This window comes from Cnephaeus nilssonii (assembly GCF_951640355.1).
Source record: "Cnephaeus nilssonii genome assembly, chromosome: 14".
Lineage (NCBI taxonomy): Eukaryota > Metazoa > Chordata > Mammalia > Chiroptera > Vespertilionidae > Cnephaeus > Cnephaeus nilssonii.
In genome coordinates, this window is record NC_137085.1 from 4488179 (window position 1) to 4515648 (window position 27470).

Sequence of the window (27470 nt, forward strand, 5' to 3'; positions counted from 1 at the left end):
GTGTTGGGGCTCCCGCCGCTGAGTCTGGCTGAGCCACTGGAGAGCAGGGTATTTTAAGCGAAAACAGTAGGGGACATTTTAAGGCCAGTTGGTGCCTAGTTTTCTTTCTCACCTTCCTGTAGAATAAGCAAACGTCTCCAACCCCCAAAACCACTCAGGCCCCCAGACAACACGTTTCCATTCTCATCCTCCACGTTCAGCGAGAAGAGCCGAACCCAACACACGCCCGTGGGTCCCACACGCACGCTCAGGTGTGGGCAGAGCCGGAGCTCTCGCTCAGGCACACGCTGTGGGAGAAGGAAGGGAGCTGAGGGGTGAAGGGCGCGAGGCCAGGCGTGACCCCGCGGTGGGAAGGCGGCCGGTGCTCCGAGGGCTGGCTTCTCAGGCCTGGCGGGTGCATACCGGGCACTGCCACCTTTCATTCCTGGGGTGAGCGTTCTGCACATGCAAGCCCGATAGCATCTCACGTAAAGTTTAAAGGAACAGACAAGCACCCCAAGGCCTTCTCTTCCCCTGAACCCCCAAAATACAAACCAACCCACCCACCCGCGGGGACTAGACTCAGCACTGCTCACTGTCCGAGCTCCCTGTGCGGACGCCAGGCCAGGAAAGGTGCCCGGGCAGGGGCCCTCGGGGGCCGGGAGGGGGCGGCGCCAGGAGGGGCCCAGCCTGCGGGTGTGTGGCCTGTCCCCGCCCTCGGCCCGCGGGCCCACTCCTTGGAGCCGGGCTGGTTCCGGGAAAGACGGGCGCTGCCTTCTCGCTCCTGCAGCCTCTCTGCCGTGAGAGCCAGGCAAAACCCCTCCTGCGTCCTGTGTCCGTGTCCGTGTCCCGTGTCCGTCCCGTCAGTCACCGGGGATGCCCGCCCCTCCCCCCCACACACAGCGGGCTTCAGGCTTCCCTCCCGTGACGGAGACACAGCGAGGGCTGTGGGAACACGGGTGATTTATTATGCATCTCGCACACAGACTACACGCACAGACGTGGGCCAGCTTCCAGCCCGCACCGCGGAAGCTCCGTGTCACACACAGGGCAACACGCGCCGTGGCCCTGGGGTGGGGGGTCCCCGTGGTGCAGTAGCAGCTCTCAAAACACTGGGGTAAACGCCCAGAAACCCAACGGGGGCTGCTCTGCGATCTCTGCCCGCTGGGCTTTCCGCCACACCTGCTGCTTCGGAGACTGAAGTCCACAGTATTTGGGGGCTCTGGTCCCAGGACCCGCCCTCCCCCCACTTCACTTTGGCCCAGCTGCTTCCTCCATGGAAGCTGTGCTTGGAGGTGCGGGGTGCAGCGGCCTCACTCAGCACCCAGAGGACGCTCCCGGGCCACACCTCCGGCCGGGCCTGGCGCTGGGCGGGTGCGGGAGGGCGCCTTTCTCTCCTGGCCGCCCCTGGGAGCTGCATGAGCAGCAAATGACAGCAGCGAGAGCATCTGTTTCCCCACCGGTTCCTGGGGGCGAGTCCAGCCACTGGGGCGGCTCACAGCGCAGGGCGGGGGCCAGCGGCCTCGGACACACCCCTCCTGAGTCGAGTCTCCACCCAGAGCAGCCCAGCACTCAGGAGCCTCTCTGACCGCGGGGAGGTGCGGGGTGAGGCGGGCACTCGGCTCCCCTCTGCTCGGGCCTTGGGGCCCAGACCAGGCACCGTGGGAAATGCCCACGAAGCCGCAGCCTCTCCGACCCTCTGTCCCAAAGCCACGCGGCTGAGAGCGCGGAACCAAAGCTGGGCCTCCGCTGCGGGAGGCGGGTTGGGGACCAGTGACAGGAGTGTGTGGGCAGGTCCGGGACGAAGACCCGCTGACCGCGGTGTGGACCAGCCCGAGGGCGTGGACTCCCATCCCAGCGTCGCACTGGGACCAACCGCTCTGCCTCTAACACACCTGGGCTCGGCAGCCTCTCCTCCAGGGCAAACTCGCCCTCCCAGGGAGGGGGGCACAGGCAGGGCCCCTCCAGGGTCCTCCAAGCGCCTCCTGGGAGGTGTGCTCAGGGGCCCGGGCTCAGGGACATGGGGGGTCTCTGGAGAAGGAGGGGCTCGCAGAGCAGCCCGGAGGTCACAGGGCGCGGGTCTCGGCTTCGATCTTCTGCTCCCCGTGCAGGCTGTCCGGGTCCGGCGGCTGGGCCACGCCCTGCCGGATGGCGACCTCGGGGCCGCCGCCGTACCGGCTGTGCAGGTAGGCCCAGGTCTCCTCGGAGATCTGCCCGTAGTCGGCGCCTGGGCCCAGGAGGTGCCTGTCAGCGCGGGTGTCACCCTCACACCCGAGCCCCTGGGCCCCCCATGGAGCCACAGTCCCTCCCGGCAGTGGGGGCTCGGGAGGGCCAGGCCCCAGGGGCGGGAGGGCGGCCACGGGCTTCTGTGCAAAGCGGAGTGGAAGCCTCGGGGGTTTCTAGCACAACATCGGTTCTCGGAGGACCCGGGCACCTGCCTGCGTGGCCCCGGCTCCCGGGGGGTGGGGCCCACAGGAAGGGCAGGCAGGGAGGCCAGCAGAGGGCCATGGAGGTGGGGAGGGGCCTCGAGGACCCACACGGAGGCTGGGGCCTCCGCCCATCTGCTGGCCGGGCCTGGACGGGGGTGGCCGCCTGGCCTGACGCAGACGCAGGGCTGGGGCTGGGGGAAGGACGGGCCTGACAGCCCGCGGGCGGGGGGCGGGGAGCGGGGCTGCCGGGAGACTCACCCGGCTTCAGCTGGATGTGGCCGCTGCCTTTCACCTGCGCGATCCTGCTGTTGTCAATGGGGCCGGGGGGCTCTGAGGTGACACGGCGCGGGCTCAGCGCGCTGCCCAGCGGGAAGAACCCCGTGCCGCCTCCACCGCGCCTCTCCCCAGACAGGTGAGAGCGAGCCTCATGGTGTGCCTCCACCCCTGGGACCCCCGGAAGCCATCCTGGCCCGGGTCCAGTGTGAGCTCTCAGGTGAGGGCTAGGGGCACAGATGCTCACCCACAGGCGGCTGGGAGGCCCCGGCCGCACAGGGACCTCCTGGGACCCGCACTCGCTCCTGACCCAGCGTTATGTTAAGTGAATCACATTAAGCGAAGGGCATTATAAATCTCCAACTGGCCCTTGGCAGAAGAGGCTCCCCAGCTCTGAGTTAGGGTAACAGAACCCCCAAAGGAAGGGCGGGCAGGAGGGAGCGGCAGCCTCCTCAGGCATCAGCCGGAGAGGCGGGGAGAAGGGGCAGAGCAGGGCCCGGCCCCGGGCAGTGGGGGCAGGACGGCTGCGGGAGCACCTGCCTTCTCTGCTCCCTCGGGAGCGGGGGGTGGGGGGGGCACTTAAAGGGCCAGCGCAGCCTCCGGGGCCTCCTCCTCCCCGGACACGCCCATCCCCGCGGCCCGCAGCCCAGGCCCTGCCCGGCGGGCGCCGGAGCCCCCTGGACTCACCGCTGTCCTTGCCCTTGACGAAGGCCTCCCACTCGCGGAACCACTGCATGCTGATGCAGAAGATGACGCCGGGCGACTCCTCGGCCTGGAACGCCTTGTTCAGCTGGGCGGGGGGCGCAGGGGGGTCAGCATGGACACCCCAACACCTGCCCAGCCAGCTTCACTCCCACACACACTAGATACTCAGTAGGAGACGTAAACTCCCAGATGTCCAAGGAAGATGGACGTCCCGCGACCGGCTGCTCGGAGGCCGGCCGATCACACTCTTGAAAATCGCAGCTGAGATCACGTGGCCGAGGCTGTTTCCCACCCAACAGAACTGGCTCGCTCGTGAACTATTCCGACCCTATCCTGTCTCCATGGCCACGGGCAGGGGGTCCTGCCGCGTCTTTTGCCCAGCCCTCCACTGCTGCACGACAGAGGCTCCCGAGCCCCCTCTTCTGACAGCCCCCACAATAAAGACCCACCCAGCCCGGCCGACATGGCCTGGGGTTGAGCGTCAGCCTATGAACCAGGAGGTCATAGTTCAATTCCCGGTCAGAGCACATGCCCGGGTTATGGGCTCGATCCCCAGTGGGGGGCATGCAGGAGGCAGCCGATCAATGATTCTCTCTCATCACTGATGTTTCTCTCTCTCCCTCTCCCTTCCTCTCTGAAATCAATAAACATATATTAAGAGAGAGAGAGAGAGAGAGAGAGAGAGAGAGAGAGAACCATCCAGCCCCAAACAGCAGCACCTCGCTCCTTCACCAGCTGCTTCACAGTACACCAGGCAGATGGGCCTGAACTTACACCCAAGCCCCCTGCCAGTAAGGCCCTCGATGTGGGCCAGGCCTCGGCCACTATGATCCCCCACAGAGCACAGCCTCCACGCAGGGCCCCTGGCTTGTCCTCAAGTCCCCACATGACCCAGCGGAGGCTGGAGGCCGGCTTACCCCCTCCCCGCCCCCCACCCTTGCATGCACCTTAATGAAGGTGTCGATCTCCATCCGCCTGCGCTTGGCCAGCGCCTCGATCTCCACCTGGCAGATGGAGCACACGTACAGGTGGTTCACCGCAGGCCCGCCCCCAAACCTGCGGGGGGGAGGGGGGAGGGGCAGAGAGAAACACGCAACCCTGAGGGAGGTGTCGGGGGGCAGGCCCGGAGAGTGGGTTCTGCTCTCCGCTGGCCAGCCCTCCTCCCTGGGTGCCCTGGCCCAGTCTGTTCACTCCATGTGCCAGCGTGCCCACAGTCCCCAGCAGGGCGCCTGCCCAGGCCGGGGCGTCACAAAGGCCACACCAAAGTCCGCTTCCTCTCCTGGCCACTGGGCAGGGGCTGTGGGGGCTGAGCCGGCCCGGCTGGACCTGAGGCAGGCTCCAGGTAGGAGCATGGGTCCCGCAGGATTGGGGCGCAGCTCCCTGTGGGGTTCTGTCCCACCCACAGGGCAGGGTCTGCACTGACTGCAAGTGGAGGGGGCTCAGCCAGTCCAACAGGAGGCTGGGCAGCCAGGACCCCTCGGCCTTGCCTTCCACCCCGTCTGACCCTCTCTCCAGGCCATGGCACGTCCTGCCGGCCCGGCTGCAGGGGGACCTGGGCCTGGGCAGGTCCTCAAAGGGACACAGGCTCTTGGTCTTGATGAACTTGAACCCGGAAGGCCCGGGCAGCACGAGCCCTGGGCCACCTGAGCCGGGCACGGGTGGGGGAGGGACCGGCCAGCTGCCCTGCAGCGGCGCCCGCAGGACTACCTGTGAGAGTGCCAATGTGCTCGCTTCTGTAGAGCCAGTTTGGTGCCCACCGGTGGGCCTTTCTCGGTGCAGACAGCTGCAAGGGCAGCCCTGGCAGGCTCCATGCCATCTGCCGGGCGGTGTGGGGGCCTGGGCAGCCCGCCCGCTCCCCTCTCCTGCCCCGCTGCCCGCGGCCCACACGGGCGCTGCCTGGAAGGGGCGGCCTCGGCTCCCTACCTGCTGTACAGGTGCTCCCACACGTTCTGCGGCAGGATCACCACCAGGTCGTCGATGTAGTGGTACTTGTTAGGCGGGATGCCTGCGGGGAAGGCGCAGGGAGTGAGAGGTGGGGGCTCGGCCCGCCCGCCCTGCACCCCGACCGCCGGGAAGGCCCTCACCTCCGTGGGAGCAGAGGAAGGTGTGGTTGGTGATGGGCCCCGGCTCGGCGAAGGTGTTGAACTTGTTGAGCCATTCCCGGGACACGTAGAAGCGCAGCAGGCTGGGCTCCCGCATGGCGGCCAGGGACACCACCTGCTGCCGCTCCCGCACGGCCTCCTCGCTGCTCTTCCTGGCAGTGGGGAGACAGGAGCCGCTGCGCCTGGGGTCCCCTCCGGGGGCACAGCCATGCCCGCCCAGGGCTGTTCAGAGGCAGCCCCCTCCCGGATTGGCCTCCTGACTCTGACCGCCCGAACCCCTCGGCGATCTGTCACATCTCAGCCGCCCACCAGCCCTGCCAGAGTCCTGGCCACCATCGCCTCCCCGGGGACCACACAGAAGACCCAAACCCACCGTCTCCGGCTCCCCACATCCCCGCAGCCAGGGGGCTCTTTCTTAAAAACGTGAATTCTTACCCCTGGGCCTTAAAAGTCTTTCAGGCTTCACCACCACACTGGGCCCAGCAAGCCCTGGGGAGCAGGGCACGAGGTCCAGGCCCCAGGCCCCCCCATCGCCCCCCCAGGCGCACACCCGCCCAGGCGCACACACACCTGTAGAAGAGGACGTAGGCCTCAGCGCTCTGCACCACCGTCTCGTGGACCTCGGTGACGTACTGGTCATCAAACTCGTACCACTGCCCGTTGATCACGTTCTGGCAGTAGGCGATGTAGTGGCCGCCTGCGGGAGAGGCAGGTGGGTTACAGGTGCCCTGGGGAACGGGGCGGGGCGGGCACCAGGAGATGCCGCGCGGGGGGGGGGGGGGGGGGGGAACGGGCGGGGCCGGGCCGGATGGGGTGCTGGACTCACTGCCCGCCGTGCCGTGGTGGCAGATGACCGAGAGGAGGTCGTAGGTGGTGATCTGGGACGTGCACTCCTTGGCCAGGAAGGGGCGCAGGTCGAGTCCCTCGAGGGGGAAGGAGACGTGGCTGCTGATTTTGAATGAGTACATCACCTCGTGCCGGAAGCGTTTCAGGTGGACGCACAGGATCTGGGGGAGCCGGAGTGTTGGTCATTCCAGGGCCGACCAGGGCCCGTCCCCCTGGTCCCCTGACAGGGCCCGCTGTGCCCGCTCAGGTCCTGCCATCCAAGTAGAAACAGGAGAGCCGGCGGCTGAGCCCCCGAGGCCCCGGCGCCGCGGTGCCCACTGCCGATGGGAGGCCCTGCGCGGAGCGAGCGGGCGGCTCCCCAGGAAGGCGCTGTGCCGCCCGCGGGAGCTGTCCCTGGCAGCTGCCTCCCCGACTCTGGGCCAGGTCCGCTGGCAGCGCCGGGGCAGGCTTCTCCAGAGGCTCCGGACCCTCGGCGCCGCCGGACCACGCGTGGGCCACACTCCCCTGCCCGGCCGCACGGGCTTCCCTGGGTTCGGCCCTGCCCGCTCCTGCCTCAGGGCTTTGCCCGCCTGTCCCTGCCCCACTCTCCCTCCCCGAGGCGACACCCCACATCCTCGGGGCTCATGCAGACAGGCCTTTCCGGACCCCCGCCGGCCAGGTCCCCGCCCGCACAGCTGCCTACTCGGCGGTGCCCTCGGCGCCCCTACACCTGCCTCGTGGCGACGAAGGAGTGAGGCCACACAGAGGGTGCGAGTGACAGAGTGAGGGTGAGCCCTGCCCATCTGCCAGACCCCCGGGAGGCCCCTCCGCCATGCGCCCAGCCTCCTTCACACACAGCCTCTGAGTGAGCGGAGAGGCCGGCGGGCATGGCGGGCGGAGAGGGCGCAAGTCAAGTCCCTCTCACCTCGGGCAGCCGCAGCACCTTGCAGTACTTGACCCCGTTGCGCAGCCTGGGAGGAGAGCAGGCGACAGGCGGTGACGGCCCTGAGGGGCGGCTGAGGGCCCGGACGAGCACCCCGCCCCCCTCCCCTTCCCTCCCCCGTCACCGCTGCGAGGTCAGGATGGCACCGCCTGGGGAGCCCGGGGGCTGCGTGTGGAGCGGGTACCGACCACAGAGGGTGGAGAGGGGAGCGGGAGGAGCCCAGGACCACACACTCACTTTTTACACCGCTCGCAGCTGTACATGTTGTCACCTAGGGCGGGAGAAGGCCGACATGGTCGGCGGGGAATGAGAGGCAGCATGCACCAGGCGATGCCCTCCCTCCACAGGACGGAGGGTAAGGTAAGACCACGGGTCCTCAGGGGCACAGAACGCCGCCTCACAGAGGGCAGTGCCCATCTTTTCATGTAACGGATTCCAGCCAACTGGGCGCCGAGGGAGCACAGCCTCAACGCAGAAAGGCCACCTACGCCCAGCCCACAGCTAACACCAGGCTCCACGGGAGAGCTGAAAGCTTCCTCCACGGTCAGGACTGAGACAGGGTGCCCATCAGCTCCTGTTCAACAGGGGCCTGGAGGCCCAGGCCAGGCTCAGTAGGAAAACAGGAAAAGGACAGAAACGGGAAATACTAACAGCTGAGATCCTTGCAAAAACCAAGTTCACGCTCAGCAATAGTCAAGGAAATGCAGGATGAGAGCGCGGCACTGCCTTCACCCACCAGATTGGTGAGGAGAGAAAACAGGGGGACCCCTAAGGGCCACCAGGTGGGGGACTGGGGACATGAGCCCCAGGCCCAGCCCGGCGGGCAGGGGTGGGATGCTGACGGGCGAGTCCCAGAAACCTCGAACTGGATGCTGCCCAGCAACCCCGCCCACGCCAGCCCGCTCACTCACCCTTCAGCTCGTCCGCAGCAAAGAAGGCAGCCAGGCAGTCTTCCAGGGTGATGACCGGCCCCCAAAACCAGCTGGGGGTACAGGACACCACAAACCTATGGGGACAGACAAGGGGTGGCGGGTGCTACCAGGGCCTGAGCAGGGTAAGAGGTGGGGACCTTCGGGCGGAAGCATCATGACCCAGGGCGTGGAGCCAGGCACCTGGGACATCAGCCAGCGGCGCAGGGTCCTGGGAGCGGGCCTCATCGCGCCCTGAGCCTCGCTTCCCTCATCTGTGGGGGCCCCGACCACGCTGGCCGTCCTTGCTCACGCCTGTCCTTGCCTGCCTTCCAATCCAAGGGCCATCCCAGCGTGGACAGGGACACTCCCCACTTAGCTGACTCCCACACATCCTTCACCTCCAGCTCCCTCTGCACTCCGCCCTCATCCCTACAAACACCTGGGCTTTGCTGTTTAAGGTCTGTGGCCGCCCGGGCTGGGACCAGGAAGGCGGGGCTGGGGCGGTCTCGCGTCTCCGGAGAGCGGAGAGCGGCGTGGGCTTACCGTCGGATGTACTCCATGATGAAGGCGAGCCAGCCCTGGGCGGCGTAGCCGTCCCCGCAGGAGCCCGGCTTGGCCGGCACGTTCTGGTAGATGGCCGAGTGCAGCTTGGCCAGGTCCTCCTTGCCCGGGATGGGCAGGGACAGGTCCTGGAAGGTCTCCACCGTCGTGGACACCTGTGGAGTCAAAGGTCAGCCTGGTCTCCACCTTCCAGAATCCCGCCCTGCTCAGACCAAGCGGAGTCTGCACAGAGTCCCAGCCACCGGCGGGCAGGTGGGAGGCAGAGGGCCTGCTCCCCAAGCCCTGCCCCAGCGGGGACCACTGAGGCTGCTGAAGGCGCAGGGCGCTCACCCGGTCACAGGTGAGACACTGCACGAGGCTGAGGATGGAGCCGTCGAAGATGTCGGAGATGACGCTGCGGTAGCGCTGCTCCTTCCGCCGCCGGCTGCCCGTGCTCGGCCCCGGGGCTGCGGGCACAGAGGAGCTAGGTCCAGCCCTCGGGCCTGCCTGGCGCCAGGACTGTCTCAGGCTTGCTTGGCCAGGACGTGGGGTCCAATCCCTGCGTCACATGACGAGGTCTGCACTCCACTCCTGGCGCCTGGTCATGGTCTGTACGATGGGGCTCCCCCACTCAGGTCCCAGTGGTGGTGGGGGGTTCAGAGTCACAGCCCAGCCCAGCCCAGCAAGGAAGGCTCGAACCCGGCGGCCACAGGCAGGACTCCCACTCCCAGCCCCGCTGCCCGCTGCCCGCCCTCCCGCCAGCCCTCCACACCTTTCTTGAGCACGTAGGCCGGGCCCATCCTCACGGGGCTTGCGCGAGGAGGGCTGCTGGCCAGCTTGGTGTGGCCCTCGTGGTGGTGGACGGGGCTGCAGGGCCGGGACGCGCTGCGCATGTGGGCCTCGTTGTCGGGCTCTGTGGGCAGAGAGGAGATCGTGCTGGGCCAGGGCAGCCAGCACCTCCTAAAGGGACTGAGGCCTGAACCGCCGTGGGTCCCCCGTCTGTGCCCACCCAAGGGCAGGGCTCCAGGGCAGGCTCTGAATTCCACGCCAGCTTTATCAGCTAAATGAGTCTGGACCTATTATTTAGCCCATTTCTCACCCAGAAGTTGGGTCTTGTGGTAGAAAACCCCCCAGGGTGGTGGGGACACCGAGCGTGGCAGTGCTTGGCGCACAGTAGGTGCTGGACAAACGGCGTGGTTCCCTGAGCGGCCGGCTGGTACCTGGTGTCCGGCAGGGGCTGGCGGACCGTGGTGATGGGGGCTGAGCCGCCGGGGGCCGGGGGTCCAGGGCGGTGTCCACGTCCGCGTCCTCGTCCACCTGCTCGGAGCTCGTGCGCTGCTGGCCCCAGGAGAGCTTGCGGTCCTTCATCCGCTCCTTCTCCGAGATGGCGCGGCCCGTCTCCTCGCCCATCAGCAGCTCTGCCTCCGCCGAGCCGGCCTCGCCGCGGCTCTGACCACCGCCCTCGCCCCTGTCGCTGCTGGAGTCGCAGGACAGGAACTCGTCCTCTGACGGGCTCCGGTCGCCCTCCCTCTTCTCGTCGGAGTCACTCAGGTCCGAGTCCCGGGCCTCCGTCAGGGCCGCGGCCACCGCCACCACCGGCTCCTTGAGCTCCTCGTGCAGCTGGTCCATCAGGCAGCGCAGGAACTCCTGGGTGTCCTGGAACCAGGGGCCGCGTCACCAGGGCTCTCCCGGGTGGGACCTGCCCCAGCGCCTGCTGCTTCTGACGAGGCCGCCAGGCGCTTCCTCTGGCCCGTCCCGCTGCGCCCTGGGCAGGTGCGCTGATGGCCCCTCACAGTGGCGTCTGAAGCACCGTCCTAACCCCCTTCTGCTGAGCACACGGAGGCTCGGAGCGGCTGGGCCTCCCCGTGGCGCAGCAGCTGTCAGGTGGCAGAGCCCAGATCCATCTGGCTCCCGGCTGGGGCTCTTCACCTGTCGCTCTGCTTCCCACTCAGCTGGGGAGCACAGGTGTCACGTTTAACCAGTGGGGTCACCTTGCTCCTTAAAGGAGGGGACACTGGGGCAGGCGGGGCGCCCATGGAAGAGGAAGGTGACAGGGACACACAAGGGCTCAGCTGAGTTCCGCAGGGAGCACCACCACCTGCAGGCCAGGCCTCTGGTGTCCCTGCGCTCCCAGTCCTGCCCCGGCCCCGCCCTCCCTCCTCTCCCAGTCCTGCCCCGGCCCCGCCCTCCCTCCTCTCCCAGTCCTGCCCCGGCCCCGCCCTCCCTCCTCTCCCAGTCCTGCCCCGGCCCCGCCCTCCCTCCTCTCCCAGTCCTGCCCCGGCCCCGCCCTCCCTCCTCTCCCAGTCCTGCCCCGGCCCCGCCCTCCCTGCTCTCCCAGTCCTGCCCCGGCCCCGCCTTCCCTGCGAGGCCCCGCCCTCCCTCCTCTCCCAGTCCTGCCCCGGCCCCGCCTCCCTGCGCTCCCAGTCCTGCCCCGGCCCCGCCTTCCCTGCGAGGCCCCGCCCTCCCTGCTCTCCCAGTCCTGCCCCGGCCCCGCCTTCCCTGCGAGGCCCCGCCCTCCCTGCTCTCCCAGTCCTGCCCCGGCCCCGCCTCCCCTGCGCTCCCAGTCCTGCCCCGGCCCCGCCCTCCCTGCGAGGCCCCGCCCTCCCTGCTCTCCCAGTCCTGCCCCGGCCCCGCCTTCCCTGCAGCAGGAGGACAGGATCTACCTCCCGCAGACCCAGGCAAGACTGGGACTAAGCTGTCACTTCAGGTCTCCAATCACAGTATTCACGCTTCTATCCTGTCGCCAGCCCAGCGGGAAGCCAGGGCAGGAAGGCCCCTGGCACAGCCTGGCCCTGAGCCCTGCCGAGCAGCGTGCACACAGGAGGTGCTTTAATAAGGCGGGCGCCACGCGGTGGCCAGACCCAGCCCAGCACCCAAAGCCTCACGTGGGACCTGGGAGGGGCCTCATTCCCCGGCTCCAGCAGGGAAGGGAGGGCTGGACAAGGATTTCCTTGGTCAAAATGCCAAACTCAGAGATCAGAGAAGCGAACACCACCTGCCTCGCATTCGGAGGGAGGAGACGTGTCGGGCACTGGGAGGTTAAGCAGGCCCTCCGTACGCCATCTACTGCCCTTCCTTTTAACAAGTGCTCGGTGCCAAAATCTCAAGCCACGGGAGCGTGGCAGCACCCCGGCCACGAGAGCCCTCCGTGCGTCTACGCTTCAGACTCAGAACTGTCCCGGCTCCGGTGGATCGGGTCCTCGCGGAGAGCCCGAGGGCCAGGCCGCGCCTGGACAGCAGGAGGGTGCCCCGAGGGATGGGACGGCTCAGCGAGGCCTGATCCCACCCCTGCCGCCATGTGCTGTGTGACCTGGGCGAGCTGCAGACCTCCCTGAGCCTCGGCGCCTTCCCTACTCCCTGGGGTGAGGCAGGGCCCCTTTCGGAGAGCGCTGGGGGTTCGCAGGGCTGTACCTACGGTGACCACTTCACCAATGCCTCGGCCCCTTTAGGAGGTGCTGGCTGCCCTGGCCCAGCACAGTCCCCTCTCTGCCCACAGAGCCCGACAACGAGGCCCACATGCGCAGCGCGTCCCGGCCCTGCAGCCCCGTCCACCAGGGGCTGGGCTTTGATCGCTGTGTGGACATCATCACTCTCCAGAGAGGTGGAGTTCAGGCAGCACGGGCTCCCCAGTCAGGAGCCTGGCGTTCGAACAGCTGAGGGTGTGAGGAGAGGAAGGCCCAGCAGCCCTCACCCTGGGAGGGGATGAGCGGCAGGGCGGGTGGTCTGAAGGCACCCCTCCCTTACCGCTGCTGTTTCTGGCCCCCACGTTCGGGCAGCAGGAACAGCAGCCAGACAAGTCCAGCTCCACTGGCAAGCCCAGCGGTGAAAGCCCAGCTGTGGGGCCGGGACCTGGACCCCCGCCGGCTCAGGGCTGAGGTATGTATGTGGCTGCATTCTGCTTTGTCATTTTTTAAAATATGTACATTTTTATTGATTTCAGAGAGGAAGAGAGATAGAAATACCAATGATGAACCCCAGCTGGTTTGGCTCAGTGGATAGAGTGCCAGACTGAGGACTGAAGAGTCCCATGTTTGATTCCAGTCAAGGGCACATGCCCTGGTTGTGGGCTCAATCCCCAGTAGGGGGCGTGCAGGAGGCAGCCAATCGATGATTCTCTCTCATCATTGATGTTTCTATCTCTCTCTCCCTCTCTGAAATAAATAAAAATGTATATTTTTAAAAAATTATATTTAAAAATAAATAAAAGAAACATCAATGATGAGCCAGGCTGGCCTGGCACAGTGATTGAGCGTCGACCTATAAACCAGGAGGTCACAGTTCGATTCCGATCAAACACATGCCTGGGTTGCAGGCTCAATCTCCAGTGGGGGGTCTGTAGGAGGCAGCCAATTAATGATTCTCTCTCATCATTGATGTTCCTACCTCTCTCTCCCTCTCCCTTCCTCTCTGAAATCAATTTTTAAAAAATTAAAAAAACAAAAAGGAAACATCAAACCCTGAATTGAACCCGGGATCCTTCCCAGGCCAATGCTCTATCCACTGAGCCAAACCAGCCAGGGCCATTCCGCTGCATCGTGGTCCCGTGATTTTACGCAATAGAAGATATCGGTCTCAAAGGGGTTCTTTGGATTTACAAAACGTGTAATCGACTGTTTACTTTAATAAACAATACCTTGCCCGAGGTTCGGGAAAGGAGCAGCCACGTGCCCCTTGAACGCAGGGCTGAGGCGGACTCTGCAGCTAGACCGCCTGCGCCCAAGTCCCCTCCACACGTACCAGCCGTGGAACCCGGGCAGGTGTGTGGCCCTGAGCCTCAGTCTCCCCAGCGGCCGTGTGGGGAGAATGGCAGCAGGCTGCTGGGAGGGCTCAGCGGCGAGAGGACCCACCCACAGCGCTCGGCCTCTGCCGCGCTCTCCACGCTGGTCTCGGCTTCAAAGCCAGGCCTGGTGGATAACGGCCCTGGGTGTCCCCGGGCCGCTCAGACGCCTACCTGCTGGGCGTAGCCTCGGAACATCGGGTTGACCAACTTGATCCCGTGGGACAGGCTGGTGGGAACCACGTAGCTTGGGCTGTAGGAAAACCAGACCATTAGTGCCGGTGGCCTGCCTGGGCTCCCCATCCCCTGAGGGGGTGACAGGCGGCCAGCAGTGGGGGCCAGACTCAGGGAGGGGTTTACCACGCCTTTGGGGGGCGGTGACCCGCCAGGAGCCCCAGCAGGCTCACACATCTCCGCGGTCAAGAAGGAAAAGGTCGCCCGGCCGGCGTGGCTCAGTGGTTGAGCGTCGACCTATGAACCAGGAGGTCATGGTTCTATTCCCGGTCAGGGCACATGCCCGGGTTGCACATGTCCCCAGTGAGGGACATGCAGGAGGCAGTCAATCAATGATTCTCTCTCTCATTGATGTTTCTCTCTCTCTCTCTCCCTCTCCCTTCTTCTCTGAAATCAATAAAAATATATATTTTTAAAAACAAGAAGAAGGAAAATATCAAGTCATAGCTACATCAGGCAAAGGGCTCCTGTCTGGAAGGTGCCGAGTCCCGCTAGTCCATGACAAGCCTGCTTTAAAGCTGTTTCATTCCAAATACCTACCGTGGTTTTTCTCATTGCAGAAGTAAAACGTGTGTGTTACTGGAGACGCGGGGACAGCACAGGGGCAGTCAGTACTGTCCTCAGTAGCTGTGGTGCAGGCGGGCCTGGGGATGGCAGGGGATCACGCTAAGTCATGTAAGGGCCTGAGCACTATGTGTACACCTGACGCTAATGTAACACTGAATGTGGACCGTAACTGAACAGTATCAAAAACAGAAAAATCTGAAACTTTAGGAACGCCTAACAAGGAAACATGACCACCCAGGGATAGCTACATTAAGGTTTCTAGATTTTCCTGTGAAAGTAGATACATATACAAAATTATATTCAATGTATATACTTAAACGTGGCTTCTTACAACATTGGAGTTGTATTGCATCATACTGCTTTGTGTTTTTTTCTGTTTTATATGTATTTTTTTACTTTTGCATCATATTGCTTTGTCATCTGCTTCTATATTTAATATATTTCTCTGCTCTCATTTTAAATTATTTCCGGTTTTGACTTTTTCTGGAGAAACGGGTCTAATCCAAGCTTCTGGCCTCTAAGTTCATTTCACGGAGCTAAAGTGCCCGCTGCCACCTATGAGGATCCTTCCCACGTGCAGTCGTGGCTGAGACCTAGGTGGTCATGATGGGTGTCTGGGCCTCAGCACACACACGTGAAAAGTGGCTGCTGGCTGGATCGGCACCAGGTTCAAATTCCAGCTCCATCTCTCGTAGCTGTGACCTTGAGCAAGCTATTTCAACCTCTCTGAACCTCCGCTTCCCCCGTGTGTGAAATAGCTGGCGATGACTTCCGCCTCGAGGGGCTACCTTAAGCATTGCTGGGGGTAGAGGTGGCAAGTGCCAGGAGGGCCGAGTGCTTAGGAAGCGCTCGCTGCAGCGGCGGAGAGACGATCCGGCCCTACACAGCTGCCCCAGTCCGGGCTGTCACTCACCGTTTCCGGTGCCAGACCTCGGACACCAGCTTCTGGTAGCTCTTGCACAGCGCGGGCTTCTTGTCCGTGCGCACCAGGCCGCCGCACTCCAGGAAGAACTGGGTCAGTGGAGGGCTGGGACGGGGGGTGGCCAGGTCAGGGGAGAGAGGCAGGGGAGAGGGGCATCGGTGAGAAAGCTGGGAGGAGAGGCCAGAGCCTCCTGGGCAGACGATGAGAAGGATCCCACCGGGTGTGGGCCGGATCGGTCCCCCCAGATTTCTATGCTCGAGTCCTGACCCCCGCGCCTCAGAAGGTGACTGTATTTGGAGGGTCTTTACAGAGGTGATTCCGTGAAGCCGAGGTCATGGGGTGGGCCTGGCCCGGGTGACTGGCACCCTCCTGAGAAGCGGGCATTGGAGGCAGCAGCCCTCGGGGAGGAGCCGTCTCGGGAGGTCAGGCAGAGGCCCGGAGAAGCCAGCCCTGCCCACACCTCGGTTTCGGACGTGCGGCCTCGGCGCGGAGGGGGAACAGCGTGCCGCTGTCTAGTTGTCTAAGCCCCTGGCCGGTGGCACTCCGCTCTGCGGCCCTGGCGGACTCATGCAGCCCTTTCCTCTCCCAGGGGAGGGGAGCCCCCACGTTAGGGCTGGTTGTGTGAGTGAGAGAGCAGCGGCACCTGCCCCTCCCGTCACCCGCTCTCTGGAAACTTCCTGAGCCTGAGGACATCTCCCTACCCCCCTTTTCCTTACGCTTTTAAAACTGCTTTCATTCCACAAGAAGCAGACATTCCCCGAAGAAAAACTAGAAAACACGGATCAGCAAACCATGATCATCGACCTGAACCCTCCCACGTGAAGACAGCTACTCCAAAGACGGGGCACATCCTCCCAGACTCCCCGGACCTTTAAGTTGTTCCCAGTAAACCACAGGGCGAGGCGCGTCCTGCCCACACCCCTCCCTCCACATCTGCTACCTCCTTTCCCTGAATTCAGTGGCGGGGTCACTGGGTCACAGTGCGTGCGTGTTTTTAGGGGTGCTCGTTTGCTTTTAGGGGTTTTGATGTGTATCCATATACAGGCGCCCGCGGGCATATGCAGCACAGCTTGGGGGCTGCTGCTGCTACTTCCGGGGTCCCGGGCACAGCTCCGGCCCCTCGCAGGGGCGGGGACAACCTACCAGTTGGACAGGGCCTGCAGGGCGGCGTTCATGTAGCAGGAGTTCCCCAGGTTCTTCATGCCCGTGAGGCCTGGGAGCAACGTGCAGGGGAGGGGGTGAGCGCCTGCCCCCCGGGCCCTGGAACCCGCACATTCACACGGAGATGAGCCGCCGGGACGCCAGAGGAGGACACGGGGCTGGTGTTCCCCCCCAGAGTCCGCCAAGTAAGTTAATGTGGTTCCTGCTCACCAGCTATGATGACCTGAGTGCATCAAACGGGACAACTGTGCCCCCGCCCGCCCACCCGCCGCCCGCACAGTCCAGCCACTGGCCGTGCAGAGGGGCCGCCTTCCCGGGGCCACATGAGGAGACGGGGCAGGAGGGCTGGGCCTCCGGGACTTGGCTGGTGGCTGCACGCCAAGGGAAGCCAGCACGCCATGCGGCGTCCGACACTCGGCCCATGCCTGGTGCGCGCACCCTGCCCAGAGCGGCGGCCTGGCCCGGCCCACAAGCACCCCAGTTTGGGGCCATTACCTCGAGGTTTCAGGTCATCGTCCTCTGACTCGGACTCCCCTTCGTCGGCCACGGCAATGGGGACGGCTTTCAGAGGGTGGGAGGGCAGCGGAGAGTCCTGAGTGCAAGACCCAGAAAGAGAGAAAGAGGGGTGAGGGGGCCGAGGGGTGAGGGGGAGGCCCATGTGCCCCCGGAGAAAGAAGTCCAGCCGCCCAGCCTCCAGCCGGGTCACACAGCCACGCCCTCAACACGTGTAACCAACCAAAGGGACCCCACGGCACCCCTCACCTGCTCGAAGAGTCGGGGTGAGGCGGCCGGCAGGGGAGCCGCCAGCCGCTGCTCCGGGAACACCTCCTTCTCGCAGGCGTAACACCACACCCGGAACGTGGTCAGGTTCACGGTCAGGTTGTGCTTTTGTGCCTGGAAGGCAAGATCCAAAATCAGGCCCGGGAGGCACTGGCCGGAGGAGCCAGGCCCGCATGGGGCCTCCTTGATCTCAGCTCTCAGCACAGGCCCCGTGGGGACAGCGGCCGGGAGCCGGGTCTGCTCACCCTCCAGCAGGAATGCGGGGCTGCCCGAGCCAGCATGAGCGGGCACCGCATTAGCTCCTGCGTATTCACTGTGATCGTTCCCATTTTATAGACACAGCCTCGGAGGCCCAGAGCGGGCAGGGGAGCTGGGAGGCGGCTGGGCTGGCTCTGAGCTCTGGGCCGTCTGACCGCGAGCCCCTGCCCCGGCCGCCACTCACCTGCGCATGGATGGTGCTGTGGTCGGCGAAGGATTCTCCGCAGCCGACGTAGGGGCAGGCCACCTGGGAGAGGGGAGGAGAGTGGGTGGGGCTGGCCAAGAGGGTGCACCAGCCGCGTCCCCCACCTCCGCCCAACAGGGAGGCCCTGCCTGCAGGAACACGGGGACACCCTCGAGCTCCCCGAATGGCCTTGTCTCTGAGGGAGGCGGGCAGGGCGCCTGGGCTACTGCGCTCCCACAAAAAGCCCCGCAGGGCCACAGCTAGTCCTGGGCTCAGACCCTCTCTGCCTCCACATGCCCCTGTCCATCACACTCCTGAAGGGCCGGTGACTGGGACCCACATTTCTGGGGGGGATGCTGGATGGCGGAGGCGGTGGGGCCCAGTGTGTCCTAGGAACCCGCCGTGTGGCCAGCATGGCCCCGATGACCCTGCCTTGGGTCGTGCCCTCTCCTCTCCCGAATCTCTCCATCCACCAAGGCCCAGCCCAGCACCTCTCCACGGGGCCTGCACCCAGCGGAGGCAGCTTCCCCTCCGGAGCGCCTGGGGGTGTCCCCCGGGGTCAGCCCTGCACAGGCTGGGGACTTCCAGATGCGGTTCTGTACCTGTCTCTCTGGGGGACTGGGGCTCCCAGGAGGTAGGACCGTGTCTCCCACTTCCTGCTGCTCCCGCCCCGCCCCCCCCCCCCGCCCCCCGCCGCCCTGGCGCCCAGACCAGGCCCCACAATCTACTTTATGCTGAGTGGCTACAGTTCCAAGGGGACCCTGTCTTCTGGGAAGACTTGAGCTGTTCTCACCCCTCAAGCTGCTTTTTCCTCCTACTTGTATTTATTTTAAAGAAACTTTAAGTAATAGTCATTTTAGTATGATTTTAAAATACATATGTGTAAAAATTTTGAAAAATATTACAAAATTAGAGAAAAAGTTAAAAGTACCCATAATTCTACCACCCACTGAAAACTGTTGTCTTTGTTTTGTTTTTTATTTAAATCTTTTTTGTTGAAAGTATTACATATGTCCCCTTTTTTCCCCATTGGCCCCCTCCAGCTCACCCCCACTGCCCTCCCCAGGCCTCCGCCACCCTACTGTCCGTCCCACGGGCCATGCATCTATGCACACAAGGTCCTTGGTTGATTACCTCCCACCCACCCACCCTCCCCCGCCTTCCCTCCGAGGTTCTGCACTCTGTTCCATGCGTCCATGTCCCTGGATCCACTCCGTTCATCAGTTTATTTTGTTCATTAGATTCCACATGTGAGTGAGATCATGTGATTCTTGTCTTTCTCTGCCTGACTTACTGCACTCAGCATGATACTCTCCAGGTCCCTCCATGCTGTCTCAGGGGTAAGAGAGCCTTCTTTTTTACTGCTATTTAGTAATCCATGGTGGACATGTACAACATCTTTTTATCCATTTGTCTACTGATGGGCACTTGGGCTGTTAACAGATCTTAGTTATTGTAAATAACGCTGCTATGAACACAGGGGTGCATACATTCTTTCTGACTTGTATTTGGGGTTTCTTGGGGTATATCCCTAGAAGTGGGATCACGGGGCAAATGGCAGATCCATATTTAATTTTTTGAGGAAACTCAATACCGTTTTCCATAATGAAAACTGTTAGTCTCTTTAATAAACAATAATAATCAAACACGACCAGGTTTTACTGGATACTGTCTACGGCCACACACCCTGCTAAGCCCATCACAGGCATCGCCTCCCCAAATTCCACCCCAACACCACGCGGCGGACCGTCATCGGTGTCTGGGGCCCCGCTGTATGTGACGGGCTGCTACTAAAAGTGCCAGGGCCCCGAGCCAGATGCCCACGCAAGGCTCACCGGCAGCTGCACGGGGAGAATCCTGCCTCTCATGCAGACAGGACTGTCTGGTCCAGAATCTTCTCCCACCTGCTTTTCCCTCTTATCTTTTTTTTCCTTAATTTCATTTTTTTAATCCTCACCCGAGGATATTTTTCCATTGATTTTTAGAGAGAGTGGAAGAGAGGGGAAGACAAAGAGAACTATGGATGTGAGAAACACATTGATTGGTTGCCTCCTGCACATGCCTGACCAGGGCCCGGGCCGGGAAGGAGCCTGCAATGGAGGTATGTGCCCTTGACCGGAATTGAACCTGGGACCCTTTGGTCCACAGGCTGATGCTCTATCCATTGAGCCACACCGGCTTGGGCCCCTCTTGTCATTTTTAATAGCTGCCAAGGCAGCCAGCCAGGGACTCGCTGACTCTGGGGCTCTCTTAGCTTGGGACCCGCCCCTGAGACATCCACGCCCTGTGTCCCCGCCCAAGGACCTGCATGGGGGACGGATGTTCACGCCCCGGCACCCGCAGGGAGCCCTTACCTGGAGACAGGCCCACAGGTTCGGCCCAGAAACACCGCACGACTGACAGGTTCCCTGCGAGGGAGGAAGGAGAAGCAGCAGAGGTGACGGCCGTGGAGACCCCCGGAGCCCGGCCCGCTCAGCTGGGGAGCACACACCGGCCTCTGCTGACTCCCGAGCCCCACAGGCCTGGGCTCGGAGGCCCTGCTTGCCTCGGGAGGACCCTCAGCAGCCCCCTCGTCTAGATCCGGTTCCCATTTTACACCTCAGCGTTGGAATTGTGTTTTACGATGTGCCTGCAGACACGTTCTGCGATACCATTTGAACCTTTGACCCCTGACTCTGCAATCCCATCACCCCTCCACTCTTCCCTGGTTCCCATCTAGGCTCTGGGCTCCATGAAAAGGGGTGGTCGGGGCTGTGCACGCCTGTGACTTCGCAGAGTCTGGAACAAATGAGACCACCAATGCCTTTGTTGTCCCCAGAAAACACCAGGTGGCTGGTGGTCCGGGTGACGGAGCCTTCTCCCTGTCTACCAGTGTCTCCCCTTCTGGCCTGAGTAACAGATGCGTGGACTGGGGCTGAGCGCTCAGCCAGCCAGCTGCAGGCTTTCTCACCCCCACCCCCACCCCCACCCCCATGATCATGGAGCTCAGTCCCAGTTAATGGGATGCCAGCGAAGTGGCATGGGCTCGGCAGCAAATGGACAGAGCGTCCGTGCTCCCAGATGGACTGGGAGGGGGCGGCTGACGGCCGCTGGGACTCGGCCTCGGAAGGCGCCGGGAAGGCCTCCGAGCAGACGCCAGCCTTGCCTCTTGGACAGAAGACGGGCGAGGCTGGTGGGAAGGCCGCTCTGCTGCTGCTTCAGGCACGCTTGTCCCCAGAAATCAGAGGCCCTGAGCTGGGCCTCGGCCCCACCATGTCGGGGCCTTTACCTTAGATTTGAGCAGCAAGTCGTCTTTGGTCACCTCCCCTAAGGAGTCCAGGTGAGGGCAAAAGTCCTTGGCGTCCCCCATGCTGGCCTGGTCTCACCTACAGGAACACAGAGTCCCAGGTTAGACACGGCAGCCACTGCCAAAGGGAGGCGGGGAGGCCAGTGGTTAAGGGCAGGACCTTGGCCTGGAGTCCCAGCTCAGCCACACCATCAGCCGGCGAGCGAGGGAGCTACTTAACTTCTCCGAGCCTCACTCTCCTTGCTGGGAAGTGGGGAGAAAAGAACACCTCCCCCTGGCTGCTGGGACCCTCACAGTGGCTGTGTGAGGAGCTGAGAGCCCAGTCAGCCCTGCGGGTTGTACTGATGCCACCTTCCTGGCTGTGCTACTGAGCTACAGACACACCAAGATGTGGCCCACTGAGGGGGCTGGGACTGGTTTAATGAAAGGCAGGGCCCTGTGTCCACTGGAGGGAGGTGGACCCCAGGCCCCTCCCAAATGGTCGGCCCGGCGTCTCAGACTCCCAGCCCGAACAGGAGCTGCTGGTGCGGATTAGATACCAGGTACCAGACTAAGCTTCCCATGCGTCATTTCCTCAAAAACTTGCCCAGCGCCTGGCTGGCGTCACTCAGTGCTTGAGTATCGACGTATACTCAACCAGGAGGTCATGGTTCGATTTCTGGTCAGGTCAGGGCGCACGCCCGGGTTGCAGACTCGATCCCCAGTAGGGGGGTTGCAGGAGCATCATGGATGTTTCTATCTCTATCCCTCTTTCTCTCTCTCTCTGAAATCAATAATAAAAAAAAACAACACCTTTTTTTTTTTTAAAAAAATCCAAAACCTTCCCCAGCAATCTCAGAGGCGGTGGTCAGCCCAGTTTCACAGGCTAGGGAGGGGCTCCTCCTTGTCCGGGCCTCACAGGTAGGAGGGCTAAAGCCCAAGTCCGTCGGACTCGTAGGCCCCAACTCTCATTCTCCCTAACTTACTGGAAATGCAAACCCGGGCGGAAATGGACAGAACTAGCGCACAATGCACTCCCCCGGGCCCACCACCCGGCTTCAACAACTAGTTCACGGCCAGCTTTCTCTGCTTCCTCAGCCTCAGATATCACATCATTTCATTCGTGTTTGTTTTTCTAAAAGAGGACTTCAAAAAAGAAAAACGTAAACACCATTCCATTATTTTACCTAAAAAGAAAAACCCACCTCCCTCCTTGGCCTGTGCCTAAGGGCACACCTGAGTGGGGGAGCCTGGGGCCTACCTCTGCGGACAGCGACACCCCCAAGAAGCAGCCGACCTCCACATTCTCTGTCGACAGCCGCCCGTGGTGGGCTGGAGCGCGAGGCCTCTGGCGGGAACCTGGGGGACAAACCGGGCACTTCAGGTGGCTCCGTTGTTTTAAGGTCACTCAGCACCGACCCCTTCACCAGTCACTGCTGGGCCTGGCCTTTGCGATTCTGAGCGGAGACACCTTCCAGGGTCTGCAGGAGAGGGCCAGGGGCCTCTCCAACTGCTGCTCCCTGTGGCTGCCAGGGGGGGAGGCTCAGTCCCTCTGCACATGCCTCTGGGACCCTCCGATCATCCTTTGAGCCTCCCAGCACGACCCTGTGCTGCTCAGAACCCCTGACCCCCAAGTCTTGAGCAACCACAGCAAGCATGTCAAACTCAAAGGCTAACACGAGCCAAATAAACGAGGCATGCGGCCCGCGGAATGCGAGTTTGACATGCTTGAACCACAGGCTACAGGCACACGACACCACTGCTGCCTTCCTGGCTGGGCCACAGCCTTCCCGATGCAGGCACTTCAAAGAGGGAGACAGAGAGGACGGAGATAGAGACGGCCAGCCCTGCTTCCGGGTCCTGGCTCTCATCGCTTGCAAGCTGTGTGTCTCTAGAGAAATCACTGTCCTCAGTGTCCTCGTCCACGAAGTGGGACAAAGGCAGCCATAGGGTTCCTGGGAGGGCGGTGAGACGGTGCACAGAAGGGCAATGACTTCTGATCCCGTGGATGTTCAGGGTGGCTCCGAGTTTGCATTTATATGCACAGCAAGATGCTCAAAAAAGCCCGGCCGGCGTGGCTCAGGGGCTGAGCATCGACCTATCAACCAGGAGGTCACACACAGTTCGATTCCCGGTCAGGGCACCTGCCCGGGTTGCTGGCTCGATCCCCAGTGTGGGGCCTGCAGGAGGCAGCCGATCAATGATTCTCTCACCACTGATGTTTCTTTCTCTCTCTCTCCTTCTCTCTTCCTCTCTGAAATCAATTTTTTAAAAAAAGAAAGCTCAAGAAACATTTAGCACCGTAACTCGTGTTACGATCACGCTTTGGAAATCAGGAACCGGGTTGGTCGGACTGTCAGTCACGTGCCAAGGGGCACCTTCCATCAGCTGTTCACTGGGGCTCCATTGCCCAGGGCACCCGGGCGACCAGCCCCGCCAAGAAATGTCAAGTGTGACACACAGCAGGTGACTGGTGCGTGGCGGTTCTGATTCTCCCGGCTGCTTTCTAAGATCCAAGCTCACCTCCTAGAGCTTCTGACATCAAAGCAAAGCCAGGAAGCGGAACCCCAGGGAGTGAAGCCAACAGCTGTCCCGTCCCCAGGCAGCCAGCCTGTCTGCTTCCGACAGACAACCTGATTCCCTTTCTCAGCGCAGCGGAGACACTGTTCCAGATAGAAGGCTCCAGAGACAGGACAAAATTGGGACCTGGGTTAACGAGGTAAAGGGTATTAGCGGGGCAACTGACGAATTTGAATATGGGTTAGGTACTAGATGATAGTGTTTGCTGTGGACTGAATTGTACCCCCCAAAATTTACATATTGAAGCCCTAACCCCCGGCACCTCAGAATGTAATCTTATCTGGTGACAGGGTCTTTAAAGAGGCAATTAGGTTCAAATGAGGTGGCCTGAATCCAGTCTGACTGGTATCCTTCTAAGAGAAGGAAATTTGGACACACAAGGAGGCACCGAGGAAAGACCCTGTGAGAACACAGCAAGCAGGTGGCCGACAACAAGCACAGGAAAGAGGCCTCAGAAGAAACCAAATCTCTCTCTCTCTCTAAAAATATATATATATATATATTATTGATTTCAGAGAGGAAGGGAGAGGGAAAGAGAGATAGAAGCATCAATGACAAGAAAGAATCATTGATTGGCTGCCTCCTGCATGCCCCACACTGGGGACTGAGCCTGCAACCCGGGCATGTGTCCTGACCAGGAATCAAACCGTGACCTCGCCCTGGCCGGTGTGGCTCAGTGGATAGAGCGTCGGCCTGCGGACGGAAGGGTCCCGGGTTCGAAAAACAAACAAACAAACAAACAAAAACCGTGACCTCCTGGTTCATAGGTCGACACTCAGCCACTGAGCCATGCTGGCCAGGCACCAAATCTCTTGACACCTTGATCTTGAACTTCCAGACCCCAGAACTGTGAGAAAATACATTTCTGTTCTTTAGCTCACCCCGTCTGTGGTACTTTATGGCAGCCCTAACAGACTAATATGGTATTATATGAACGTTCAAGTTCCTGAAGACAGGAACTGTTTGCTGGTTATATATTATAATGTCCTCGGTTGAAGATGATTGCCCCTGAAATATTTAGGGGTAAAGAGTCATGATACCTGCAACTTACTCTTAAATGAATCAGCAATAATAATGATGATGATGATAATGAGTATATGACAGATATAGAGTAAATAGGGCTAAATATTAATAATTGGTGAATCTAGATGAAGGGTATGAATGGGATTTCATTCTATTAACTTTTTTTTAACTCTTCTGTAGGTTTAATCGTTTTCTCAAAATAGAGGCTTTTAAAAGATTCCTTTTTTCTTGCCCTAACCAGTTTAGCTCAGTAGATAGAGCGTTGTCCCTCGGACTCAAGGGTCCCAGGTTTGATTCCGGTCAAGGGCATGTACCCTGGTTGCGGGCACATTCCCAAAAGGAGGTGTGCAGGAGGCAGCTGATCGATGTTTCTCTCTCATCGATGTTTCTAACTCTCTATCCCTCTCCCTTCCTCTCTATAAAAAAATCAATAAAATATATATTTTAAAAAAAGAAAGAAACATCAATGATGAGAGAGAATCATTGATCGGCTGCCTCCTGCACGCCCCCTACTGGGGATTGAGTCCACAACCCAGGCCTGTGCCCTTGTCTGGAATCGAACCCGGGACCCTTCAGTCCACAGGCCGATGCTCCATCCACTGAGCCACACCAGCCAGGGTGGGAACAGGCCCCCTTGAGAGCAGCCGGTCGGCTGTGCTGCTGGGAGTCAGTGAAGTGCCTGCCCCAGAGCTGGTGCCCAAAATGCCAGGCAGAGGGGTGGCACCTTCACCACAGCGACCCAGAGCACCGCTCCCTCCTGACCCACCAGAGCTGCCTGCCTCTCCCCGTGGGGATGGGGAGCGGGAGGAAAGGAGGCAGGCTGGTACGTCTGCAGCGAGCCCCCCCATTCAGGGCCGGGCGAGGCTTCCAAGGCGCTTGGTCCTGAATGAGGGCAGGCACTCTCCCCCCCCCCCGCCCCCCCGGGGCCTGCACTGAGTGACGGGGGAAGTGCCTCCCCAGGGACGCAGCCTGGCAGGCGGTACATCCGGGCCTGGCACCAGCTGCCGAGGCCAGGCCTCAGGTGCCCATTACTCATCATTTTCCTGGAGGTTCTGGCTACATCCTCCTCCCGGCCAGGAGCCAAGTTCCTCAGGACGGGAAAGGTGACGCTGCCAAGCCCCCCACCAACACAAGGACACCCCCTAACCTGGTCCTCACCCCATGAGCCATCCCTCACCCCACACACCTGCACCCCTCTGCCGCTCGGAACAAGTACCCTTTTTCTCCCTCCTGCCCTCTTTTCTCCAGTGGACTTCCAAGCAACTCCATTTTCCCTAAATCCTCAATACCTTCCTTCCTTTAACCCAGTCTCAACTCGCTGAGAGGCCACCATACTTCCGGCTCTCAAAGCAGAACAGTCAGCCTCCTCCTGCCTCGGGCAAGTCCTGATTCCCACACACCTCCAGTGACCCTCATGGGCCTTGCCCACCCAGCCCCTGCCTGCACCTTGCTCCTGCCCGAAAGGCCCTCGTACTGAACTGATACTAACAGACCTCACGAAATCCTCAGAACCACCCTGGGGGTGGGCAATATTGGAAGTTAAATCCATCTCCATCTCCATCACTAAAGGAAGAATGACTGAGGCTCAGAGAGGTAAAGTAACTGGCTGGAGGCCACACAGCTACTAAACAGCTTTTGGTCAAAGCCAAAAGGCTGTTCTGAGAAGTCCTGAGTGCATCTGTCTCGGTCCAGGGACGAGAACAACAATCTTAGAGGAGGCTGTTCCAGAAAAAAGTAAGGCATTCCAGAAATGCTGCCCAGCTTCAGAATGGCCTTCGAGAAGAGGGAACCAAAAACAGCCTCCATCAGCACCCTCCCCCTCCCCCCAGCCAATGGGCGGCAACCACAGCAGTTGCAGCAAACATTCCCTGAAGCGCTCCTGTGCACAGCCTGCAGAGGTGGGCTACGCTGACCCCTGCTCCACCTTCCGCTGTGTCACCTGAGGCACGCATTGCCTCCCTGAACCCTAGATTCTCATTTGCAAAATGAAAGATAACTGAACCGACTTCATAGGCCTGTTGGGAGAGTTCAATGAGATAATACTTAGCCCAGTACCTGCCACATAGTGAGCGCTTTCAAAGGAAAGCGCTATAATGAGAAAAGGACAACTACTATTTAAGGGGTTCCTGAAGCCTTCTAAGCCACTACTTATGCATTTAGTTATTTCCTATGGGCGTTTGTTGATGCCCATATTTGAAATAAACTTAATTCTCACAGCATCTTGGGGTAGAAGGGGCCAAGGGCAGAGCGACAGTCCTAGTGACAAAGGATGAAAACAAGGCCCCTTAAGGTCAAGGGCTGGCAAACACCGGAGGAGGAGCCCTAAGCCTCAAAAAAAACCCCCAAAAAAACAAAAACCACAAAACATCAGTGGGTTCAAAGCATCAGACGTGCATCTCCTCAGGAAGAAATGGCGGGGGGTCATTTTTAGCGGGGCAATCGGCGTGGGACTTTAATTCGCCACCACTAATAAGTGGTCATCTTTTGTCCCTAAAGGAAAAAATATGTCAGGGCCCAGACCCAGGGGAAATAAAAGTCAGCGCCCCGAGACGCCGCACGCATGCTTTCAACGCTGGGTCAGGCCCTGGCAGAATAAAAGAGATGGCGTCCCCTGTCCTGGAGAAGCAACGAGTCCCCTGGGAATCGATGTGGGCCGACCGGACCCCAGAGGACCCCCTGGGCGCCGGCCGGAGGAGGGGAGAGGGTGACGGTGGGCGGGGGTTCCCGGTCTCCGATCACCTGGCCGCGGCGTTGAGCGCATTTGGCAGGGCCAGGCCCCCGCCGGCCAGGAGCAGGGCCGGGGTCGCCCCAGCGCCGAGGGGCCCGGCCCCCTGCACCAGCGGACAGCAGCCAGAAACTCACCTGCCTTCGCAACCGCGCCACCGCAGCCTGTCAGTCAAACAGGCTGAGCTGTGCAGGGTCGCGGGGCCAGGCCGGCTTCGCCCCGCCTCCTCCCCCTCGGCTGGCCAATCGGGAGATGGCTACGCTACCGATGGGGCGTGGTCATGTGGG

At 61.5% G+C, this 27470-nt stretch overlaps 1 protein-coding gene across 1 annotated transcript; it reads right to left on the reverse strand.

Moving 5' to 3' along the window:
- Positions 1-931: 931 nt before the first annotated feature.
- Positions 932-27353, reverse strand: USP20 (ubiquitin specific peptidase 20). Its single transcript, XM_079789667.1, has 25 exons — positions 27321-27353; positions 22117-22214; positions 20859-20955; positions 19945-19998; positions 17591-17653; positions 17131-17262; positions 16864-16960; positions 16351-16420; positions 15199-15312; positions 13659-13737; positions 9928-10363; positions 9480-9620; positions 9059-9174; positions 8711-8883; positions 8168-8262; positions 7494-7527; positions 7239-7284; positions 6315-6495; positions 6059-6185; positions 5471-5640; positions 5310-5391; positions 4334-4442; positions 3369-3471; positions 2667-2738; positions 932-2206 (listed from the first exon to the last, which is right to left on the reverse strand). The coding sequence occupies exons 3-25, from the start codon at positions 20937-20939 to the stop codon at positions 2046-2048; spliced, it is 2736 nt and encodes a 911-aa protein (XP_079645793.1). The 5' UTR covers positions 20940-20955; positions 22117-22214; positions 27321-27353; the 3' UTR covers positions 932-2045.
- Between the last annotated feature and the right edge of the window lie 117 nt (positions 27354-27470).